The following is a 22,137-nucleotide window of genomic DNA, read 5'->3' on the forward strand; positions in this document are numbered from 1 at the left end:
TAGCAGACTTATAGTGAGGAATATCACCTTCATCAAATCTATAGAGAGAATTTACCTTTACTACCTGTGTCGGGTTATCAAGACCATGAGGTTCTTCAATAGGTAATGGATTAAGATCATATGTTTCTTCAACAGGCGGTAAATTAAGACCATGTATTTCTTCAATAGGAGGTAAATTCTTAACATCTTCAGCTTTAATACCCTTTTCTTTCATAGATTTCTTTGCCTCTTGCATATCTTCAGGACTGAGAAATAGAACACCTCTCTTCTTCAGAGTTGGTTTAGGAATAGGGTCAGGAACTGGCTCAGGAAGTGTCTAATTATTTTCATTTGTCAACATATTATTCAATAGAATTTTAGCTTCATCCGGTGGTCTTTCCCTGAAAACAGAACCAGCACAACTATCCAGGTAATCTCTGGTAGCATCAGTTAGTCCATTATAAAAGATATCAAGTATTTCATTTTTCTTAAGAGGATGATCAGGCAAGGCATTAAGTAACTTGAGAAGCCTCCCCCAAGCATGTGGGAGACTCTCTTCTTCAATTTGCACAAAGTTGTATATTTCCCTCAAAGCAGCTTGTTTCTTATGAGCAGGGAAATATTTAGCAGAGAAGTAATAAATCATATCCTGGGGACTATGCACACAACCAGGATCAAGAGAATTAAACCATATCTTAGCGTCACCCTTTAATGAGAAAGGAAATATTTTAAGGATATAAAGATAGCGAGATTTCTCATCATTAGTGAATAGGGTGGCTATATCATTTAATTTAGTAAGATGTGCCACAACAGTTTCAGATTCATAGCCATGAAAAGGATCAGATTCAACCAAAGTAATTATATCAGGATCAACAGAGAATTCATAATCCTTATCAGTAACACATATAGGTGAAGTAGCAAAAGCAAGGTCGGGTTTCATTCTAGCATTAAGAGATTGCTGACTCCATTTAGCTAATAACCTCTTGAGCTCATATCTATCTTTGCAAGCTAAAATAGCTAAAACAGCTTCTTTTTCAAAAATATAACCCTCAGGAATAACAGGCAAGTCTTCATCATCACTTTCATCAATATAATCAGTTTCAATAATTTCTTTCTCTCTAACCCTAGCAATTTGTTCATCAAGAAATTCACTAAGTGGCACAGTAGTATCAAGCATAGAAGTAGTTTCATCATAAGTATCATGCATAGCAGAAGTGGCATCATCAATAACATGTGACATATCAGAACGAATAGCAGAAGCAGGTTTAGGTGTCGCAAGCTTACTCAAAACAGAAGGTGAATCAAGTGTGGAGCTAGATGGCAGTTCCTTACCTCTCCTCGTAGTGGAGGGATAAATTGTTGTCTTAGCGTCTTTCAAGTTCTTCATAGTGACCAGCAGATATAAATCCCAAGTGACTCAAAGAATAGAACTACGCTCCCCGGCAACGGCGCCAGAAAATAGTCTTGATAACCCACAAGTATAGGGGATCGCAACCGTTTTCGAGGGTAGAGTATTCAACCCAAATTTATTGATTCGACACAAGGGGAGCCAAAGAATATTTTCAAGTATTAGCAGTTGAGTTGTCAATTCAACCACACCTGGATAACTTAATATCTGCAGCAAATTATTTAGTAGCAAAGTAGTATGGAAGTAACGGTAACGAAAGTAACGGTAGCAAAAGTAATATTTTTGGTGTTTTGTAGTGATTGTAACAGTAGCAACGGAAAAGTAAATAAGCGAAGAATAATATATGAAAATATCGTAGGCATTGGATCGGTGATGGAGAATTATGCCGGATGCAGTTCATCATGTAACAATCATAACATAGGGTGACACAGAACTAGCTCCAATTCATCAATGTAATGTAGGCATGTATTCCGAATATAGTCATATGTGCTTATGGAAAAGAACTTGCATGACATCTTTTGTCCTACCCCCCGTGGCAGCGGGGTCCTAATGGAAACTAAGGGATATTAAGGCCTCCTTTTAATAGAGAACCGGAACAAAGCATTAGCACATAGTGAATACATGAACTCCTCAAACTACGATCATCACCGGGAGTGGTCCCGATTACTGTCACTTCGGGGTTGCCGGATCATAACACATAGTAGGTGACTATAGACTTGCAAGATAGGATCAAGAACACACATATATTCATGAAAACATAATAGGTTCAGATCTGAAATCATGGCACTCGGGCCCTAGTGACAAGCATTAAGCATAGCAAAGTCATAGCAACATCAATCTCAGAACATAGTGGATACTAGGGACCAAACCCTAACAAAACAAACTCGATTACACGATAGATCTCATCCAACCCATCACCGTCCAGCAAGCCTATGATGGAACTACTCACGCACGGCGGTGAGCATCATGAAATTGGTGATGGAGGATGGTTGATGATGACGATGGCGATGAATCCCCCTCTCAGGAGCCCCAAACAGACTCCAGATCAGCTCTCCCAAGAGGTTTTAGGGCTTGGTGATGGCTCCGTATCGTAAAACGTGATGAATCCTTCTCTCCAATTTTTTTCTCCCCGAAAGTGAATATATGGAGTTGGAGTTGAGGTCGGTGGAGCGTCAGGGGGGCCACGAGGTAGGGGGGCGCGCCCCCCACCCTCGTGGGCAGGGTGTGGGCCCCCTAACATGGATTTTTCTTCAGGTATTTTTCTTATTTTCCAAATAGATGTTCCATGGAGTTTCAGGTCATTCCAAGAACTTTTGTTTCTGCACATAAATAACACCATGGAAAGTCTAATAAAAACAGCGTCAATCCGGGTTAGTTCCATTCAAATCATGCAAGTTAGAGTCCAAAACAAGGGAAAAAGTGTTTGGAAAAGTAGATACGACGGAGACGTATCAACCACGCCGTGCCGAGAGCACCAAGGTGGTGGACGATGGTGAGGCCAAGTAAGGGAATGACCCGGAGTCGAGGAAGACTCCGCAGTTGTTTCCCACGCGGAGTGGGTACGAGGGTTTACTGGTTCGGCTGCAGTGTGAGACTTCTATCACCGGAGAATAATAGGAGGTGTGGATGAGTAGAGGGATAGTTAGGCCAGCGATGCAAGTATGGTGGGGCCGTAAGGCCTGCCAGGCAGCACAATTGGCCATGGGAGGCGGGAGCAGGCGGTTCCGCCGACTTTGGTTTGGGCGGCTAGAGCAGGAAGATCAGAGACTGAAGAAACATGATTGTCGTTAGATTGACATCTAATGGTCTGGCGCTGGTAGAGTCGATTGTTGACTAAGTTTCTTTTTTTTTGAAAAACCTTGTGTACGCATGAACTTAGTAGGCCCACAAGTCAGCCTCCAAATTTGTGGCACACAACATAGAGCCCATTTGCTATTTTTTAATAATTTGCAGCCCATTTGTTAATTCTTAAGAAATTTATTACATCCCATTTTCTTCCCAAAAGATAGAGAGAAAATGAAAGTCATTCCCTATGCCTCAGCCATAGGTTCTATCATGTATGCTATGTTGTGTACCAGACCTGATGTGTGCCTTGCCATAAGTCTGCCAGGGAGGTACCAAAGTAATCCAGGAGTGGATCACTTGACAGCGGTCAAGAACATCCTGAACTACCTGAAAAGGACCAAGGATATGTTTCATATTTATGGAGGTGACAAAGAGCTTGTCGTAAATGGTTACGTCGATGCTAGCTTTGATAATGATTCTTATGACTCTAAGTCACAAACCGGATACATATTTATATTGAATGGTGGAGTTGTCAGTTGGTGCAGTTCCAAGCATGGCGTCGTGGCGGGATCTACGTGTGAAGCGGAGTACATAGCTGCTTCAGAAGCAGCAAATGAAGGAGTCTGGACGAAGGAGTTCATATCCGATCTAGGTGTAATGCCTAGTGCATCGGGTCCAATGAAAATCTTTTGTGACAATACTAGAGCAATTGCCTCAGCGAAAGAATCTAGATTTCACAAAAGAACCAAACACATCAAAAGACGCTTCAACTCCATCCGTGATCTAGTCAACAAGGGAGACATTGAGATTTGTAAAATACATACGAATCTGAATGCAGCAGACCTGTTGATTAAGCCTCTTCCACGAGCAAAACATGATCAGCACCAAGACTCCATGGGTGTTAGAATCATTACAATGTAATCTAGATTATTGAGTCTAGTGCAAGTGGGAGACTGAAGGAAATATGCCCTGGAGGCAATAATAAAGTTGTTATTTTATATTTCCTTATTCATGATAAATGTTTATTATTCATGCTAGAGTTGTATTGATCGGAAACCTAAATACATGTGTGAATACATAGACAAACACTGTGTCCCGAGTGAGCCTCTACTTGACTAGCTCGGTGATCAAAGATGGTTAAGGTTTCCTGACCATGGACATGAGTTTTCATTTGATAACCGGATCACATCATTAGGAGAATGATGTGATGGACAAGACCCATCCGTTAGCTTAGCATATTGATCGTTCAGTTTTATTGCTATTGCTTTCTTCATGTCAAATACATATTCCTTCGACTATGAGATTATGCAACTCCCGGATACCGGAGGAATGCCTTATGTGCTATCAAACATCACAACGTAACTAGGTGATTATAAAGATGCTCTACAGGTATCTCTGAAGGTGTTTGTTGAGTTCGCATAGATCGAGATTAGGATTTGTCACTCCGAGTATCGGAGAGGTATCTCTGGGCCCTCCCGGTAATACACATCATAAGCTTGCAAGCAAAAGACTAAGGAGTTGTTCACGAGGTAATGTATAACGAAACGAGTAAAGAGACTTGCCGGTAACGAGATTGAACTAGGTATAAAGATACCGACGATCGAATCTCGGGCAAGTAACATACCGATAGACAAAGGGAATAACGTATGTTGTCATAATGGTTCGACCGATAAAGATCTTCATAGAATATGTAGGAGCCAATATGGGCATCCAGGTTCCGCTATTGGTTATTGACCGCAGAGGTGTCTCGGTCATGTCTACATAGTTCTCGAACCCGTAGGGTCCGCATGCTTAACGTTCGATGACGATATTATATTATATGAGTTAGGTGATTTGGTGACCGAATGTTGTTCGGAGTCCCGGATGAGATCAAGGACATGACAAGGTGTCTCGAAATGGTCGAGAGGTAAAGATTGATATATAGGACAATCATATTCGGACACCGGAAGTGTTTCAGAGAAAACCGGATAGTCATCGGAGTACCGGAGAGGGTACCGGTCACCCCGGGAGTATACTGGGCCTATTGGGCCACAAGGGGGAGCACACCATCCCACAAGGTGCGCCCCCCATGGCAGCCGGCCAAGTGGGGAAGGAAAGGGGGAGGATTCGGCCTCCCCTTCCTTCTCTCTTCCCCCCTTTCCTTTCTTCTCCGACAATCAAGGAAAGGGGGACGCCACTTGGGAAGGGACCCCGAGTAGGATTCGGCCTACTTGGGGCGCCCTCCTGGCTGCTCCCTCCCCCTCCCACCTATATATATGTGGCAGGAGGGCGCCCCTAGCACACATACAGACAATTGCCTAGCCGTGTGAGGCGCCCCCCTTCACCGTTTACGCCCTCGGTCATATCTTCGTAGTGCTTAGGCGAAGTCCTGCGCGGATCACTTCACCATCACCGTCACCACGCCGTTATGCTGACGAAACTCATCTGCTGCCTCGACGTCTTGCTAGATCAAGAAGGCGAGGAACGTTACCGAGCTGAGCGTGTGCAGAACTCGAAGGTGTCGTACGTTCGGTACTTGATCGGTCGGAGCTAGAAGAAGTTTGACTACATCAACCGTGTTGTCAAACGCTTCCGCTTACGGTCTTCGAGGGTACGTAGACACACTCTCCCCCTTGTTGCTATGCATCTCCACAGATAGATCATTGCGTGTGCGTAGAATTTCTTTTATTTTCCATGCAACGTTACTCAACAGAACGCACGTTGAGTCACGTCCGGGCAGTGTTTTAGGTCATTTATTCATACTCCAAAAAGACCACCAGTTGAGAGGAGTGTCACACGCTAGGGCAAACGAATGCATCCATGAGCATATAGTTTTTCTAATTTTAAGGCGTTTGTTATTTGTAATTTTTGTCGTTATCAATCAAAATGAATGTTTTTATGTCCTAAACATTTATTGAAAATTGTCAAAAAAAATTGGATGCTTATGTTGTTTACGATTTATGGCATTATCAATCAAAAACTTTTTTTTGAAACGCAACCAATTTTTAAATTTGTGAAAATTTCAAGCATTTGGAAAAATAGGAAAAGGAAAAAAGAAACAAAAACCGGAATATAACCGAACAAAAAAAGGGTTTTAAAAACACAAAAACACCGACGTGAATATTCAAAAAGCTAGATTTGCCACATAAGTAGCCAGAAAGAAAGCCTCTTAACACTTGAACTAACATATCTCATTAATTTTCTTTTTTGAATTGTTCATTGTTTGAAAAAATGTTGTTCATACTTAAAAAAATGTTCATGATTTTTTTTTAGAATTTTCAAAAAAAAATTCAAGTTGGTCGAAAAGTTGTTGAATTTTCGAACACCATTCTATTTAAAGTTTTATATAAAATTTCCAACAAATGTTGGAAAAAGTTGAAAAGGTTTACGAATTTTTACGTTGGTGTTACCTCTGCTCGGGATTTTTAGGCTAGAAAGCTTTTGTAAGCAGGTTGCTTTACCCTACGCCTGAATTTAATAACCAATTTGTTAGTCAATGCAAATTAATTGCAATTGTTAACCGAAAGCTCGATTGGGGCCATGGGCCATGCAGCCGATATATATATAGCCATGCATGCGAGAATGCTGAGGAATGCCAGGCAATTTGGCAATTAATTTAGCGTTTGGATCTCAAGCAAGGCTTACTCTAGCCTCGCCCAGCTAGGATAGTTGTTTGGTGGAGTAGAAAAAAGCTAGCTTTGCCTAGCAAACTAGCCTACGTGAGCTAGAAAATCCTTGTCCGAACAGGAGAGCCGATTTGGCTCGCCTCCATCGGCAAGAATTGAACACAAGCATATTAAGCATGTAACTGCCGCTGTAATCATGGTTTAGTGGAGGCTAGGCAAATAAACCAAACAAGTGGCCTTGCTTGTATGAGCTATGCCTCGGGTGAGCTAGAATCCTATTGCCGGGCTGGGCATGTTTAGCTAGAGAACCAAACACATCCAATCGTGCTCACTAATTGGCAATCCTGTCGGTTGGTCCAATAAATTCGACGCAGTACTCCCTACGTCCCGTGAAAAGTACTCCATTTGTCCAATAAATTCGGAGTATACATCTAGCTTCAAAAATTGTCCATAAAAGAGTGTATTTCTATCTTTTCCCAATGCACTTTAAAGTAGAAAAAAATGCTTCTCTTTCATCACACGGTAATTAAGACTAATAGCAATCTACACACGGTCTTCTTAATTTCTACATGCATTTAGCTTATTGGGGGTTGAATAATTAAAGAGGAGAAAAATGGTGGCTTGCATCTTTTCAATGCATTTTTTACTCAAGTCTATAATTTGTCCTAAAAATTTTAGATGTAAACTCTTCACCGGACGGAGGGAGTAATTCTTAAGTTTCCAGCCTCTCTTATTTTCACAAAGTCGTGTCAGCTCAAGGGGTCAGCCTCTTAGTCTCATGTGCAGGAGGTCCACTGTTTGATTCCTAGTGCCGGATAATATAGATTTGTTTTATGAATTTTTACACCCCGCAAAACTTCCTACAGGCTTCAGTCGTGACCAACGGGCCGGCCCAATTGGCGTACACTGCATACATTTCAGCGGGCGAGCGACGTACTTTTGGAAAAAGACCATCCTACCCTTTCTTATGAAGGGGTACGAAGGAATCTAGACCGTTGATGTGTTTACAGGGGTTGTACCGAAGCAGAAGTAATCTTTATGACGATGGCAACTGATTTTTTTTCCACCCATGGTACATATATTTTGGTCATACTTTCATGGCAAGTACGTTACAATTCAATACTGATCTTTCTGATTATGGTAACTGAGAAAATCACCTACCCTCTGTAACCACTGTAGCAATAGTTTGTTGTGATCTTTCTGAAGATGCCAAATAAAACAATCACCGAAGTTTTGAGAGCACTGTATCTGCAAGTTTGGTGCTAACTATTTTACTAATTTTGCAGACTTATAATGGCGACGATTACAATGGATCTAGGATCGTGAGCAGAGCATGTGAACTTCGAGATGTGGTATATTGTTTGTTCAATAGTTGTTGCTGTATTTGATTGTTGACTAGACCTCTGTGTTTGTTTGTGTGACTAATGCTTATCTTTGGTCAGGTGAAAGGTATGTTGTCACAGATGGACCCATCATTGGTATCCTTTTGTGATAAAATTGCTGCACAAGGGGGACCAATGCAGGCTATGGATGATGAGGATAGCTCCATTCTCCAAGCGCCGCTTGTTGTTCAGTTAGTTTCTGTTACTAGAACAAGTGCAAGGCTTCGTAATGTACAACCAGAAGTTGATCTGTCAAGAAGTTATGAGGTGCTAAAGCGGCACAAGAAAAGCACCAAAAACGAACATGGTAATCTTCTATTCTTGACCGACTGTTGGGTTTGCAATCTTGCATATCAAGTGTGGTACAAAATAAATATATTGCACTGACCTTTGTTTCAGGCACTGCTGCCAAAGAATCGACAGCAAGAGATGGAAAGTCTCCTGGTGATGTAGATCTGTCAAAGCCAACTTCCCCAGAGGAAGCTCCAAAAGGACCACATTCAAATGGCCCTTTGAAAGAAGCTGACAAAGCACCAGATGAAGCACCTCCAACACTACCTGGTTCTCCTCCCGGCCCAATGGAGACTGACAACGGCGAAGATTCTGCCATGCCTACCAGCGATGACATGCTTGAACAACTGGAAGGTGTGAAACAGCGCTTCATGGAGCTCACCGTGGGCTACGGGGTGCCGCAGCTCGAGAGGCTCTACTCGCGGATAATGAAAGGCGCGATAGAGTTGACAGGTAAAGAAACCAACAAGGATCATAGACGGTTAGTTGTTAGGCATTTGTTGGCATTTGTTGAGAACAGCGACAATTTTTAACTCTAGCAGGAATAAGAGGTTTTACTGGTTTTCCCTGTGTACATTCTGTTGTCTGTTGGAGCAACAACCCTGAGGAGCTGTCCATGCCTCCTGATGTAGTGATGTAACAACATTTTCTGAAATGCTCAGTGGCATTACAACAGTTTTGTGTAGCAAGTTCTGTTGCGGTCTTTGAGGATTTGAATTCTCAGTGCCGCCTTTCTTTGATCTATACCAGTCATTTATTTCTCTACATTTTTTTTATTATTCTGGTTTGCAGCCTCAACTTTGACTTCATCAAGGATGATCCATGCCCACGTTTACCTCTTGTTCCAAATTTTATATGCCTGTGTTTCGGTGTATTACTTCACCAAGGGAGGCGCTGATTATGCCTAGTAATCTAGTACTTTGAAGAAAGAAAAAACAGGTTGATATGGGGGCAGTTATAACATGTGAAATGGTCATAAATTGGGAACATGCACCTTTTGCCAGCAGAACCCTAGATTGATGCAAAGCAGCAGACACACGACCATACAATATCCACAATTAATGCTCACAAGATTTGAAATGAAACTGCGAAAAGTCCATTCTGCACCCGAGCTCATATGCACTCGCATGAACAGTAAAATCGAAAAAAATTCGAAAAAAATTCAAAAAATTCCAATTTTTTTTGAAAGAAACATTGACAAAAGTTCTAAGTGCCTGCAAAAATTCATCATGAAATCACATTCCTGTAAGGCGTGGCAAAAAAAACAAATTCAGTGCTTCAAAATGCGTTTGAAAGTAGCTTTTTCAAAGTACTATTTTTGTTTTTTTTGCCACGCCTTCTAGGAATGTGATTTCATGACGAATTTTTGCAGGCACTTAGAACTTTTGTCAATGTTTCTCTCAAAAAAAGTTTGGAATTTTTTGAATTTTTATCGATTTTTTTCGATTTTACTGTTCATGCGGGAGCATATGAGCTCGGGTGCAGATTAGCCGCGTCCAATGAAACTGTAACTCTCTCCATCCAAATATATAGGACCTAATATAGGAGAGGGGTGTTTTGGTGCCCGTGCTCACCTGCACCTGATATCCTAGGCGTACAATGCTGTATGGGGATTCGAGAATATGCCGGTGACAAGACAGGGTTCATGCAGTGGAAAAGCGAATACGGGGAGTATACAATAGGGAACAGTGGCGCGGTGGGGGCCTTTCCCGTAGTGCGGTAGCACTTTGCGAACGATGGGTGAATGGTATGACTCTGAGCCACCATGGCTCAGGAACGTTTGTTCCAATCTGAGCGTACGTCAGGTAACGGCGCAACAAAAAAATGCAAGTATTTGTGCTCTATGAGGGATGGCATAAATGGTTGTAGCCTCCGCGCGTGCAGCTTGTCCACCTGATTAATTGGAGATGCTTGGACCGGCGGCTGATAGGCATTAGGCACTGGCAGAGGAGCCTGCTAAGCAAGTTGGCCAGGTGCTGCTGCATACACATCTTGAGACTTGAAACTCCAAGAAAGGACACTCCTAGGACTAGGAGACCGAGACAAAGCCATGCACGAAGAACAGATAAGAACTGACCGGGGTAAGATAAAACGTGCTACTAGAAAGATTAGAGACATAGTTGATGCACATGTAGAATCTGTAACCGGGCTTCTGTCCATTGCAGGCAATGGAGATCACCGGATTATGGCTGCAGAATGGCCTTCGGATTAGGGGAAGAAGCTCCTGATTCCGGGCAGTGGGGGAACAGACCTAGAAGCCGACATGGTCGGGGGTCGAAGCTGGCGGCGCAAAGGGGAGAAGAAAGGGATCGGTAAATGGCCTTGAGCGGTTTGTGTTTTTCTCTTTTAGATTTTTTTTTTGAGACAACTCTTTTAGATAATTGAGCGGTTTGTGTGGATATGGACGAGGTGCTGGCTGGCCGTTAGGGCCTTCGTTGGACTTTGCCGGCTCGGTTTGGACCAGGATATTGAACGGGCCATCAGTAATTGGCCTGAGCCGTCACGAAAGAAACGGCACCTACCCGTCATAAACGCATGCATTAATTCCTATTACATCTCGCATACGATGGAGATACAGCGAGATATACACGAGAGGTCACCAATCCCAAGATGTGCGGACGTTGGAGATATCGACAGCATCTGAGACCAATATTTTAAATAGCGCGCTACAAAATATAGCGAGGCCCTTCTCTAAATGCTACACAAGTTATAGCGCGCTAATAGCGTGCTATATTTCAAAATAGCGTTTGCAAAAAAAATCAAAATATCTAGAAATAAAGTATTTAAGCAACAAAATTTTTCATAGGAGCAAGCAATATATGCATCTGATAAAAGGAGTGAGAAAGCTAGTGGGAGAATCTGATAAAAGGAGTGAGAAAGCTATTGGTCGTGGGTTGGTTTTGACCTGCTGGGTCTGTTGGGCTGTGCTTATTTCAGTTTTGCATGGTCTGCATGTTATAACGTTACAACGTTACAGCGTGTGTAGCGCGCTAATTACGCGATTAGCGTCGTAGCGTCTGATTTTGCCAAAATGTAACGTCTCCCTTCCAAATATGCTATAACCGCGTTATAACGGCGAAATAGCGTGCTATTTAAAATATTGTCTGAGACTGGGCTCAGAAACACATTTTCGCTAATATAGGTTTTTTGATGTTGTCTTTGACCATTGATAAGATTATAATAATATAAAAGATATGCGCACTTTGTAGAACCCAAGAAAATGGGGGCCTGGTGCGAAAAGAAAAATTAGGCCCTCGGTATAGGCATAGTCATCGGCAATTAGGAAAACAAAATTTTATTATATATATTGTTTGAACTTTGAAGAACCAAATCTTAATCTTGTAAATATACACGTACTTTGCCATTGGCTACTGCCCAGTCCTCGTGACACGCTTGAAATAGTTCAAAGACCTAAAGTGCACTTCACTCTTTGAAGAACTACATCTTACCAAAAAGTAATTCTTAAAACCCAGAAGCACTACATTATTTAGCGGAAATATGCCATCCTTCTAGCATTCCTTTTTTTTTTCTGTGACGGCCTTCTAGCATTCCTTGATACAAACTCTTCAATAAATTCTTCAGAAGCAACCTTTTTCAAAATGTCACTTCATGCTTTCACTAGAAACTTATTTAGGAGCTCCTTTTCGAGGTCAAGTGATTCTTTAGCCAAAAGCTTATCATGTAAGGATGAAACAACCTTTGATTTATTTGGAAGAAGATCATGGGGCGGCTAGCAGCGACCCGTGTCGGTGTGGTAGTCTGGTTGATGAATGGACGACCAAGCGGTCTGGGCCTGGCCTCCAACTTCAATCGATCTACCTCGCGTGCTTGGCCTGAGAAATAAAACATCGTCCCAAGCAGTTGTAAGCTGCCCATGGTCAGTAGCAAAATTAGTGGAACGTTTAGGTTTAAAAAGACAACTAATTGACAACATATTAACTTGGGCGTTTGGTCTAGTGGTATGATTCTCGCTTTGGGTGCGAGAGGTCGCGAGTTCGATTCTCGCAACGCCCCTTTTTGTTATTATTTCTTTGTTTCGGTCATCGGTCAGTTTTTTTAAAGGGGAGGTCATCAATCAGATATACAAATCGAATGTATACAGTGCGTTCGCGAGCAAATCAACTGAGGCCTTCTCTCTCTCAAAAAAAAAATAAAAATAAATAAATCAACTGAGGCCTGCAGTTGGACGACTATGTCCTGAACTCCTGATGCAATTTCTTCCCAGGGAGGAGGCAGCTTCTCCCGCCCCTGTCCTGCCTGTGGTTATGCTCATTCAGTTCTGAAACTTATGTCCCTACTAATTACGTGTAGCCTGAGTTTCACTCCTAGATTATTGTTAGGGACTGGCTAGGTGCCAGTCGTCTGAAATTCAAATTCGGGTCAGTCGAATCATTCTCTGCCCTTGATCTCTGATCTAACGGCCGCCAACCATCTTCTTCCTCCAACAGTTTTTCTGAAAAAATATATCACACAACCGCTTATCTTGTTCTTCCTCCCGACGCCTTCTTCCCCATTGCCCCCACAGACCACCGGCCGGACCGCCAGCCACCACTGCTCGCGGCCGGCGGCGCTCCCGTGTCAGCCTTACTGCCCTTCCCTCCCCTCAATCGCCACCCACCGTCCCCGACCGTCCCTCTAGCCCCGACTATGGCCGGTTTTTTTCCGACAAACCTGCACCACCCCCACGCCCCGAATAAGATAGATAATGGGGGTCACCTGTCTCCCTAAGATAGACCTGGAGGGCTTCTCCGACGAGCTCCTTCCTTTCGAAAATCGACTGATCCAAATTCTAAATTCAGGCGACTTACATATATGTATTGTGTTACTGTTAAGCACTCGAATTACAGAATCTATATACTGATCTTGATCAGTGCTCACCCGCAAAAAAAGAAGAGAAAGATCTTGATCAATGCTGCATGTCACTACATGCTAATGGCCAAGAATCTTTTCCTTACTGGCGGCGATCAAATTTTTGTTTCATAGTATGTGTTTCGATTGTTGTGTTTCCCTTTCTCACTTCCTATTTCTCGAACTGGTGTTGTATTTTCGTTATGCTTGGTAATGAAAAGAGGGGTAGCTCGGATTAGAAGTTCTGTTATATTTGAAAGAAAGAAAATTCACTTTCTCCATCCCATATTAGTGACGCTCAAACGGTTGAGTGTCGGAGTATCATCCAAGTATAGGAAGTACTAATAAAGAGTAGCTAACACGACCTAAAAGGTAAACAAAACTGCTCCACACACAATACTTGTGCCTGATCTTTGCTCGACGTGTAAACCCAACGGCCGGTGCCCTTTTCAATCATACGCATGTTTGTCTGGATTTAATAATCATATGTGAATCGAGTGAATTTTGTCGTGCACATATAGCATGACCAAATGTAAAAGGATTATACGACACCATCACGCATTACTAATCCTATTATTGGACCCCCATCCATATCGCCTGAAGATAGCGTGAGCTACCCTCACTTATAGACTTTGAAGTTTGCTTTCCTATGTGAAATATTAAGTCTATTATAGACAACGTGAAAAATCTGTTCAATTCATGATTGGAAGAAGAAATGACAACGTGAGTTCAATCTTTTCACTTTATCTTTATTGCTAAATACCAACACGATCCAGACATGAAGCAGAAATAAACAAATGTATGTATCGAAAAAACGCCAAACATGAAGCAAAATTCAACAAATGTATGTACCCGAAAAACGCTATTCTGACATTAACACCTAGTGTGACGACGAGGAACCAAAACCTTCTAAGGAACGGCGTACGATGGAGCGTCGAGACGTACGCCACAAACGAGTGCGCACCAAACCGGTGATCAGTTGGCAGCACCGTCCTTGGGCAGCGTACACATCCACGCCGGCGGCAACATCCCTGTCTGCTCGTGCACCGTCGACACAAGCGGCGGGAGCATCTTGTACACCCCAGCAACCTGCTGCAGCGCGCTGCCGGCGGCAGCCTCTCCGCCTGCGTCACCACCATTACTCCAGATGCTGATCTTGGGCTGCATGCCGTTGACTGCTCCGGCATTGATGCGAGCCATCTCCGTGTACATGCCGCCGTCGATCATGAGGTAGTCCCTGAGAGCGTGGTAGTTGCCGCCGAGCGCCTGGAGCATGGACGCCACGTACTCTGTCTTGGCCTTTCCCACCAGAGCCACGGCCTCCGCCTCCTTCTGCTTGGCGTAGAGCTTGGCGTCCTCGGCCATCTTCTGCTCGAAGAACTTGGCGTCGGCCTGCGCCTTGCGCGCCTCCGCCGTCCTCATCTGCTCGAACAGCGCCGCCTCAGCTGCCTTCTGCCTGCTGTACAACAGCGCGTTTGAATCTTGAACCTACAAGCATGCATGCATGAGAATATATATATGTATGAGAGATCGGTCATCTATGAGAATATTTGAGCACATGTATGGTTGGAAGTATGGAACTATGGATAATGTACCTGTGTGTCGTACTGCACGGTGGCCTTGCTGAGCTGTTCGGCCTTGAGCTTCTCAGTCTGGCGCATGGCGTTCTTAATCTCGACCTCCATCTGGAGCTCGGCCTCGCGGATGGCGACGGCCTTGGCCGCCTCAACCTCGGCCACCTTGGCCTGCTTGTCCCACCCGGCCTTCTTCATGGCGAGCTCGGCCTTGGCCGCGGCGATGTCCGCCTCCCTTGCGTTCTCGAACACCTGCACCTCGGCCTTCACCTTGGCCTCCTCCTTGAGCCCCTGGCCCATCTGCCGCACCGACAGCACCTTGGTCTCGGCGTCCACCTTGGCGGCGTTCTGCCGGGTCAGCCCCTCCCTCTCCTTGGCGCCCACCTCGCCTTTCATCCGGGCCTCCGCCACGTCCACCTTGGCCTGGTTCGCGGCGTCCTGCTGCGTCTTTTGGCCGAGGTAGGAGAAGTACTCGTGCCCCGGCACGTCCACCAGCTGCTTCACGTTGGCGTTGTAGATGAAGAGCCCGAACTGCTTGAGCTCCAGCTGCACCATGTCGAAGACCTTCTCCTTGAAGGTCTTGGTCCCCTTGAAGATCTCCTCCATGGTGAGCTCGGCGGCGAGCACGCGGGTCTCGCCCTCGATGACCCCCTTGACGAGGTCATGGACGTGGCTGGTGTTGTGATTCAGCGGGGCGATGAGCTTGGCGTAGAGCAGGAGCTGCGCCTGGAGCTCCTCCTTGTCCGCCGCCTCGTCGCCGATTGCGCTGATCTTGGGGCCGATGGTGAAGACGGCGGGGAGGATGAAGGGCAGCTTCTCGGCGCTCATGGCGTGCACCTCGAACTCGTAGTTGACCGGCGAGATGCAGAACTTCTTGCATTGCTGCCCGACGAACACCCACGCCTTCTTCGCGAGCTTCACGTCGTCGATGCCCCAGCCGGTGATGGCCAGGTACTCCGACGCGTCGGCGACATGAAAACTCGCCATCTTCTCTCCCCTCGATCGGCGGATCTCTAGGCTCTAGCTAGCTAGCGATCGATCTATGACGAGAAGATAACCACGTTCCGAAAAAGAGCCAATCTGTGGCCCATATATATAGGAGTATAGCAGGCACGGGAAGGCTGTTGCCTTGTCGTCATGGATTCTACGGAACGGTAATCAACAACGTGCTGGCTATACAGTCAGTTGGACGCACGAATACAACCTTATCGCCGTAGCAGAAACAATCTGTCCCCGAGCGAGGCGCCTGACGGGTAGGAGTAATACGTTTATCAAGCTGAAAACCAGGAACCCAACGACTCGTACATGGGGCGGCTTCGTTGAAACGAGGGAACAAAAGCAGAGCGTTGAACCGGCAGAACATAACAATGCGCCTTTTTTTTAGGCAAACATAACAATGCGCCTGGTAGGGAGACCTCCTCCTATACGGCGCTTAACGCGCCTGTTCGCTACCGATTTTGCTAGGAAAATCGGCTGTTTTTTTTTAAAATTTCGGATGGTCCTTTTTATTCTATTGAAAAGAACTTTGGAATTTTTTTAAAGTCATTAATTTTAAAAAACAATCCTGAATTTGAAAACAACTTTGAGAATTTACATAATGTTTGCGAATATGAAAAAAAGTTCACACATTTGAAATAAAATGTTCACGGATTTGCAAAATATTTGCGGATTTGAGAAAGTGCTCATTCATTTGAAAAATTAAATGAATTTAAAAAAACACAAAAATGAAAAGGCTCGGGAATTTGAAGAAAGTTTGAAAACTTCATGAATTTGAGAAAAAAATACACAATTTGGATTTTTTTATGAATTTGAATAAAGTTCTAAATTTTAAAAGATAATGAATTCACAAATGTTAGCGAATTTGAAGAAGTTCAAGAATTTGATTTTTGTGCATTTAAAAGAATAAAAAATGTTCACGATTTTAAAAATTGAAACAAAAAAAATAAAAAAAATAACAAACAAAGCCAAATAGAAAACTGGCCAAAAAACAGAAGTAAAAAACAGAGAAAACTAGTCCATGAAGCCATGGGAGCCTTCTAGAATGTTTCCAAACCGGAAAAAGCAACCTACATTGCAATCTCGCATGCGCCGGCCTGCTACCGCTAAAGCAACATATAGTCTCTCATGAGCGCCAGCTATCGCTAAAACACTATTTGGTGCATGGATTCACCTCTGTTAGGATTTGAACCTTGTTGGCTTGGTAGCAGGCCCAAGCCCACAAATTGGCCCAACAAAAAAAAATCATCTATGTTAAGGTTTTGTCCAAATGGAAGCAAATGCTACTATTGGATCATTCCTCTCCGATGGACTTGGAGATCACTAAGTCCATTATGATGTGTGCATGCAATCAGGAAGATTTCCTGGTGTGGCATTTTGGTCCATAGGGGGTGTTCAGGTGCGCCTGATGTACCCGCTACTCGTCTAGGGAAGCTTGGCTCCAAGGGGAGCCACCGACATCCACGACAGAAGCGGAGGGCAAGAGCGAGACAAAGTTATTGGAGTTTCATCTCCAGTCAAAGGTTCAGGTTTTCTTATGGAGGTTAGTGCATCGTTCCCTTCCTAAAGGTCATGTGTGGCAACATAGAAATTTGTCCCAAACAAATGTGTGTTCACTCTTTGGCCAGAAGGACTCATGGAGCATTCTGTCCTCGAGTGCACCATGTCTCATCTCTCGGTGTGTCTAGGCATTTAGTAGATCCATGTGCGATGGAGCTCATGAGCCCGGTGACATAGAAAGGAACAAAACGATGGATTTTTGCTATGATGGAAGCAATGCAAGAAGAGGAGCTTACTCATATGCTAGTGACTCTTTCTACGATTTGGCATGCGAGGTATAAGGTGATCCATCAGGATCCTTTATACAACCCGTTGTCCACACATCTTTTCATGGATAATTTCAGTAGTGACTTATGTGTTTCAAAGGGGCTATCCGAGGGTTGTATCGACACCAGCTTCGACCCCTAGGTGGATCCCACCTTGGCAGGCAGTTACAAAATTAACGTTGATGTGGTGGATAAAAAAATCAAAAGGGGTTGTTGATGACATTTGCTAGGCGGGGATGAAACATATCCGGTTGATCAACTTTATGCGATAAGTCATATGTGTTTCAGTTGATCAAGCTGCGAGGGGGTCTCCTTTCTTTTAAGAAGCATATATACGCTTATTATTATTCTAGTTCATGTCCTTTGCATTCTTCATCTTCCCTCTGGCGGGCTTATTTTCGCATGTCACAATCACTTATTGTTTTAACTTGTGGCATGTAGGCTAAGCATGTTCAACAAGATAAATGAAAAATCGGTCCCCTAAATTTCAATAATCAATCTAGCACCAGAGAGTTCAAATTTCCTCGCTTCTTGCTCTTGCTTTTACCATGTCAAAGGCTTACTCTTTACTTTTGCTCAATAATTTTAATAAGACAACTGAAACAAAAATATCTATCCCATAGAGTTGCTAGTTTCTACTAGTCAATCATTACTTGAGATGGGGAAGACTTATGATCATCTACAAGTAAAATGTAGTAGCACTCAAGTTTTTATTTTGCGTATAATATTTTGGGATGCAATAAAACTTCACATCGCAAATATCCATGAGCCATCGAAAAAGAATCTTCTTGTTCTAAGGAACTTGATAACTCAACTTTTATTTCATTAACTAAGATGAGCTAGTCTCCTTTTTACGAAAAAGACAACAAGCTGGTGAAAGGACTGAGATGGACCTATGGGGGGGTGAATAGGTAAAATTATATTTTTAACTATTATTTAGCAATTTTAGGCAAGATTGCAAAATAAGGAAGTGAGCCTAGAATTGCAAGGGTGATTCTAGTGCTAAGCAAGATAAGCAACTACAACAAGTAGCAAGACAAGTAAGCACAATATCGGGCTACAACAACAACTACGCCAGGGAGAGAGAGGGACCCGCCATCACTAGCACCTACCTGGCTTTTCCCGACGGCGCGAACCAGTGAGAACGAGGGAAGGAAGGGGATGAGGGGAACTAGGTGTCGACGACTAGGGTTCAGCCCCTCAGTCGCTCACGGGAGAGACACGAGGGGAAAGGGAGGCCTTAGCTTCTTCTTTCTTGGTTCATCGTCAATATTAAATTGACTTTTCATATCTCCTCCCATTGGAATCACATTGGGGGCATTGCGGTCGGGTGGAACATAGTGGTGGACATGCAACTAACTGATAAAAATACCTTATCGGTCTAGTTGCAGTCGCGTTAGGGGGCATAAAGCTTCAAAATATCTGATATTGGGTTCGTATCGGTTGGTTTCGACATATTGGATGCCAAAATAAAGATACCGGGCGATAAATCGAATAATATGTAGATATAACGATAAAAAATATCTAGATTTTTGAATTATTCTTGTTCAAAACATGTCTTTCGAGTAAAAACAAAATGTATGGTGTCAATGCTTTAGCATAGAAATTATTCAAGTTCCTAGTTATTAGAAACTATTTAAGAAATATCCACAAAATCTTTACTCGAAGGCTAAAAACAACATGCTATATATGTGTTTCTAAAAGTGTGTTATATCGACTAGAGGGGGGGGGGGTGAATAGGCGATTTTTACAAATTCGTCACTAAGTAATGACACACTAGCAGCGGAATAAGTACTCAGGTATAAGCATAACAGAGCAGTAGCATATTCATCATGATGAAGTGAAAACAAACACAGAGTACAGAAAGCGTGATAACAGGATAAGCAGGCTGAAGACTATGTGACTGAAGAAATATGATTGAAGAAATAGAGAAGGTCTTCAGTCAAAGTCTTCAAATAGTAATGATTAGGTTCATCAACACATGAATGAGGAAATGAAAGGGTTGAGGAAATAGAACCAGTTGGCTTGGTGAAGATAATGATTTGGTAGACCAGTTCCAACTGCTGTGGCAGTTGTACGTCTGGTTGGAGCGGCTGAGTATTTAAACTCGAGGACACACAGTCCCGGACACACAGTCCTCACCGTATTCTCCTTGATCTAAAGTCACACAGACCTCGCCCAACACTCGTTGTAAGTCTTCACATGTGACTTCTAAACCTTCACAGACTTGGTCACTTGGCGATCCACAATTCCTCTTGGATGCTCAGACCATGATGCCTAACCGTCTAGAGGATACATAGTCCTCAAAGGTAACACGCGTCGGTTCCACACAGGAACAATCTCTTCAGTGATGCTCAATTACTTTGGGTTTGTAGATGTTTGGGTTTGGGTTTTCCTCACTTGATGATTTTCGCTCAAAGTCCTCGGAGGATGGGATGCTCTCAATGACAAGTGTCAGTTTCTCACGGAGCAGCCAACCAGTTAGTGATTGTAGGGGCCGGCTATTTATAGCCTAGGGAGCAGCCCGACATGATAAGACATAAATGCCCTTCAATGATATGACCGTTAGGTGGTAGGATATTTTGGACAGTTGGCGCATAGCACAACAACGGTCGGATTTGAGGTATCAGATTCCTCAGGGCTATCATGTTCCTCACTGTGTAGGTAATCCGCACTGGCGTATTCCTAACTCCTCAGTCAGAACAAATTTCTCAGAGACCAGAAGATCTTCGTCTCCGTCACTGAAGAAATTGACTGAACTGATATGAGATTTCCAATGGTTCACTCGAAAGGATTGGGTAGGTGTAGGATTTTGAGATGAGCATCACTTGGAAATCAGTTTCCTTAGTATTACCTCGACCCCTTTAACAGTGCGGTGTTTCCTTTGACTCAAGAAAGAGAAGATGAAACTACAAAAGCAAAAGTCTTCACGCTTCATAATCCTCGCATGAATATCCAAGTCTTCAAGGTCACACCAATTTCTTCACTTTCAAAATCTTCAGGAGAACCAAAGTCTTCAGCTGAAGACATACATTTTTAGGGGTCGACTTTCATAGTAAATATCAAACTCCTCATCGACTTATAGAGCCTGTGTACACTCACAAACATATTAGTCCCTTAGCCTATAAGTCTTCAATACACAAAAATCACTAAGGGGCACTAGATGCACTTACAATCCCCCCCCCTTTTTTTGGTGATTGATGACAAATAGGTTAAGTTTTCAACGGGGATAAACATATTAATTGAAAGTGCTCAATATTGAGGAATTTGACTGCAAGATATAGAAGAACTCCCACTGAGGATGTGCATATGTGAGTAATTTTCTTTCAAAAAGCAATGCACATGTAGAGTAATAACATGGAGATCTCCCTCTATATCTTGTAATTCATACACACATTTAACATATCGAATGAAGAATTTGAAATCATGATGAAATATGGTGACTGATGTAATTCAGCATGCGTGCATAACATATATGAGGAAATAGCATGTAGAAAAACAGAGCAAAAGTATCAGGTCACCATCGGACTTAAGTTTACAACTTGACCCAACAAACACTTCAGAAGATCGAGAGTTGCGACTTTACAAAAAATGCCCATATAAATAGACCCGTTTGAAGACTAACTTAAATTTCTCCCCCTTTGTCATCGAATGACCAAAACGGACGGAAAATGAGGACTAACGCCCCTGAATAATATCATCATGAAGTCCATGGAGGAGTGCCAACGTTGTTGGGGTCGGTTGTTGAAGTAGGGCCTGCCGTAGTGTCGTCCAAATCTTCATTTTCATTAGTCTCGCGCGATGAAGAGAAAGAGCTGGACACCAAAGAAGGAACTTTGACTTTCTTGAATTTCTTCGACGATGGCTGAGACCTGCCAAAGTCCTGCTTGAAGCCTACTACCTCTTGAGCATCCGTTGGTTTTTCTTTGAACATGAAAGGGTGATGCAGCAAAGTAGAACCAAGGTATCAATCCAGTAGGAGGCGACACACAAGTGACCTAGTACCTGCACAAACAATCAAGAACCTTGCAACCAACATGATAAAGGGGTTGTCAATCCCTTCACGACCACTCGCAAAAGTGAGATCTAATAAAGATAGTAAAGTAAATATTTTTGGTGTTTTTGTTGTATAGATTGGAAAGTAAAGATTGCAATAAAAAGGAACAGCGACCAAAATTGGCAAGTTGACGGAAAACTAATGGATTCAATATAATGGAAAAGAGACCCGGGGGCCATAAGTTTCACTAGTGGCTTCTCTCAACATAACATGCATTATGGTGGGTGAACAAATTACTGCCGAGCAATTGATAGAAGAGCGCATAATTATGAAGACATGTAAGGCAATGATCATGAACATAGGCATCATGTCCGTGTCAAGTAGACCGAAACGGTTCTGCATCTACTACTATTACTCCACACATCGACCACTATCCAGCATGCATC

At 43.3% G+C, this 22,137-nt stretch overlaps 2 protein-coding genes and 1 non-coding gene across 3 annotated transcripts; 2 read left to right on the top strand and 1 right to left on the bottom strand.

The window, feature by feature from the left end:
• Window positions 1-8,024: 8,024 nt before the first annotated feature.
• Window positions 8,025-9,173, top strand: LOC123116555 (ATPase family AAA domain-containing protein At1g05910). The gene is made up of 3 exons (XM_044537495.1): window positions 8,025-8,129; window positions 8,220-8,466; window positions 8,559-9,173. Exons 2-3 carry the CDS (start codon window positions 8,229-8,231, stop codon window positions 8,981-8,983), a joined length of 663 nt encoding a protein of 220 aa, XP_044393430.1. The 5' UTR covers window positions 8,025-8,129; window positions 8,220-8,228; the 3' UTR covers window positions 8,984-9,173.
• Window positions 9,174-12,392: 3,219 nt separating this feature from the next.
• TRNAP-UGG (transfer RNA proline (anticodon UGG)) lies at window positions 12,393-12,464 on the top strand. The gene has a single exon. It is a non-coding gene; the product is annotated as a tRNA-Pro (tRNA).
• Window positions 12,465-14,084: 1,620 nt separating this feature from the next.
• LOC123116556 (flotillin-like protein 2) lies at window positions 14,085-16,028 on the bottom strand. The gene is made up of 2 exons (XM_044537496.1): window positions 14,894-16,028; window positions 14,085-14,786 (listed from the first exon to the last, which is right to left on the bottom strand). The coding sequence occupies exons 1-2, from the start codon at window positions 15,857-15,859 to the stop codon at window positions 14,274-14,276; spliced, it is 1,479 nt and encodes a 492-aa protein (XP_044393431.1). The 5' UTR covers window positions 15,860-16,028; the 3' UTR covers window positions 14,085-14,273.
• Window positions 16,029-22,137: the final 6,109 nt, after the last annotated feature.

The sequence above is a fragment of the Triticum aestivum genome, chromosome 5B (assembly GCF_018294505.1).
Source record: "Triticum aestivum cultivar Chinese Spring chromosome 5B, IWGSC CS RefSeq v2.1, whole genome shotgun sequence".
Classification (NCBI taxonomy): Eukaryota; Viridiplantae; Streptophyta; class Magnoliopsida; order Poales; family Poaceae; genus Triticum; species Triticum aestivum.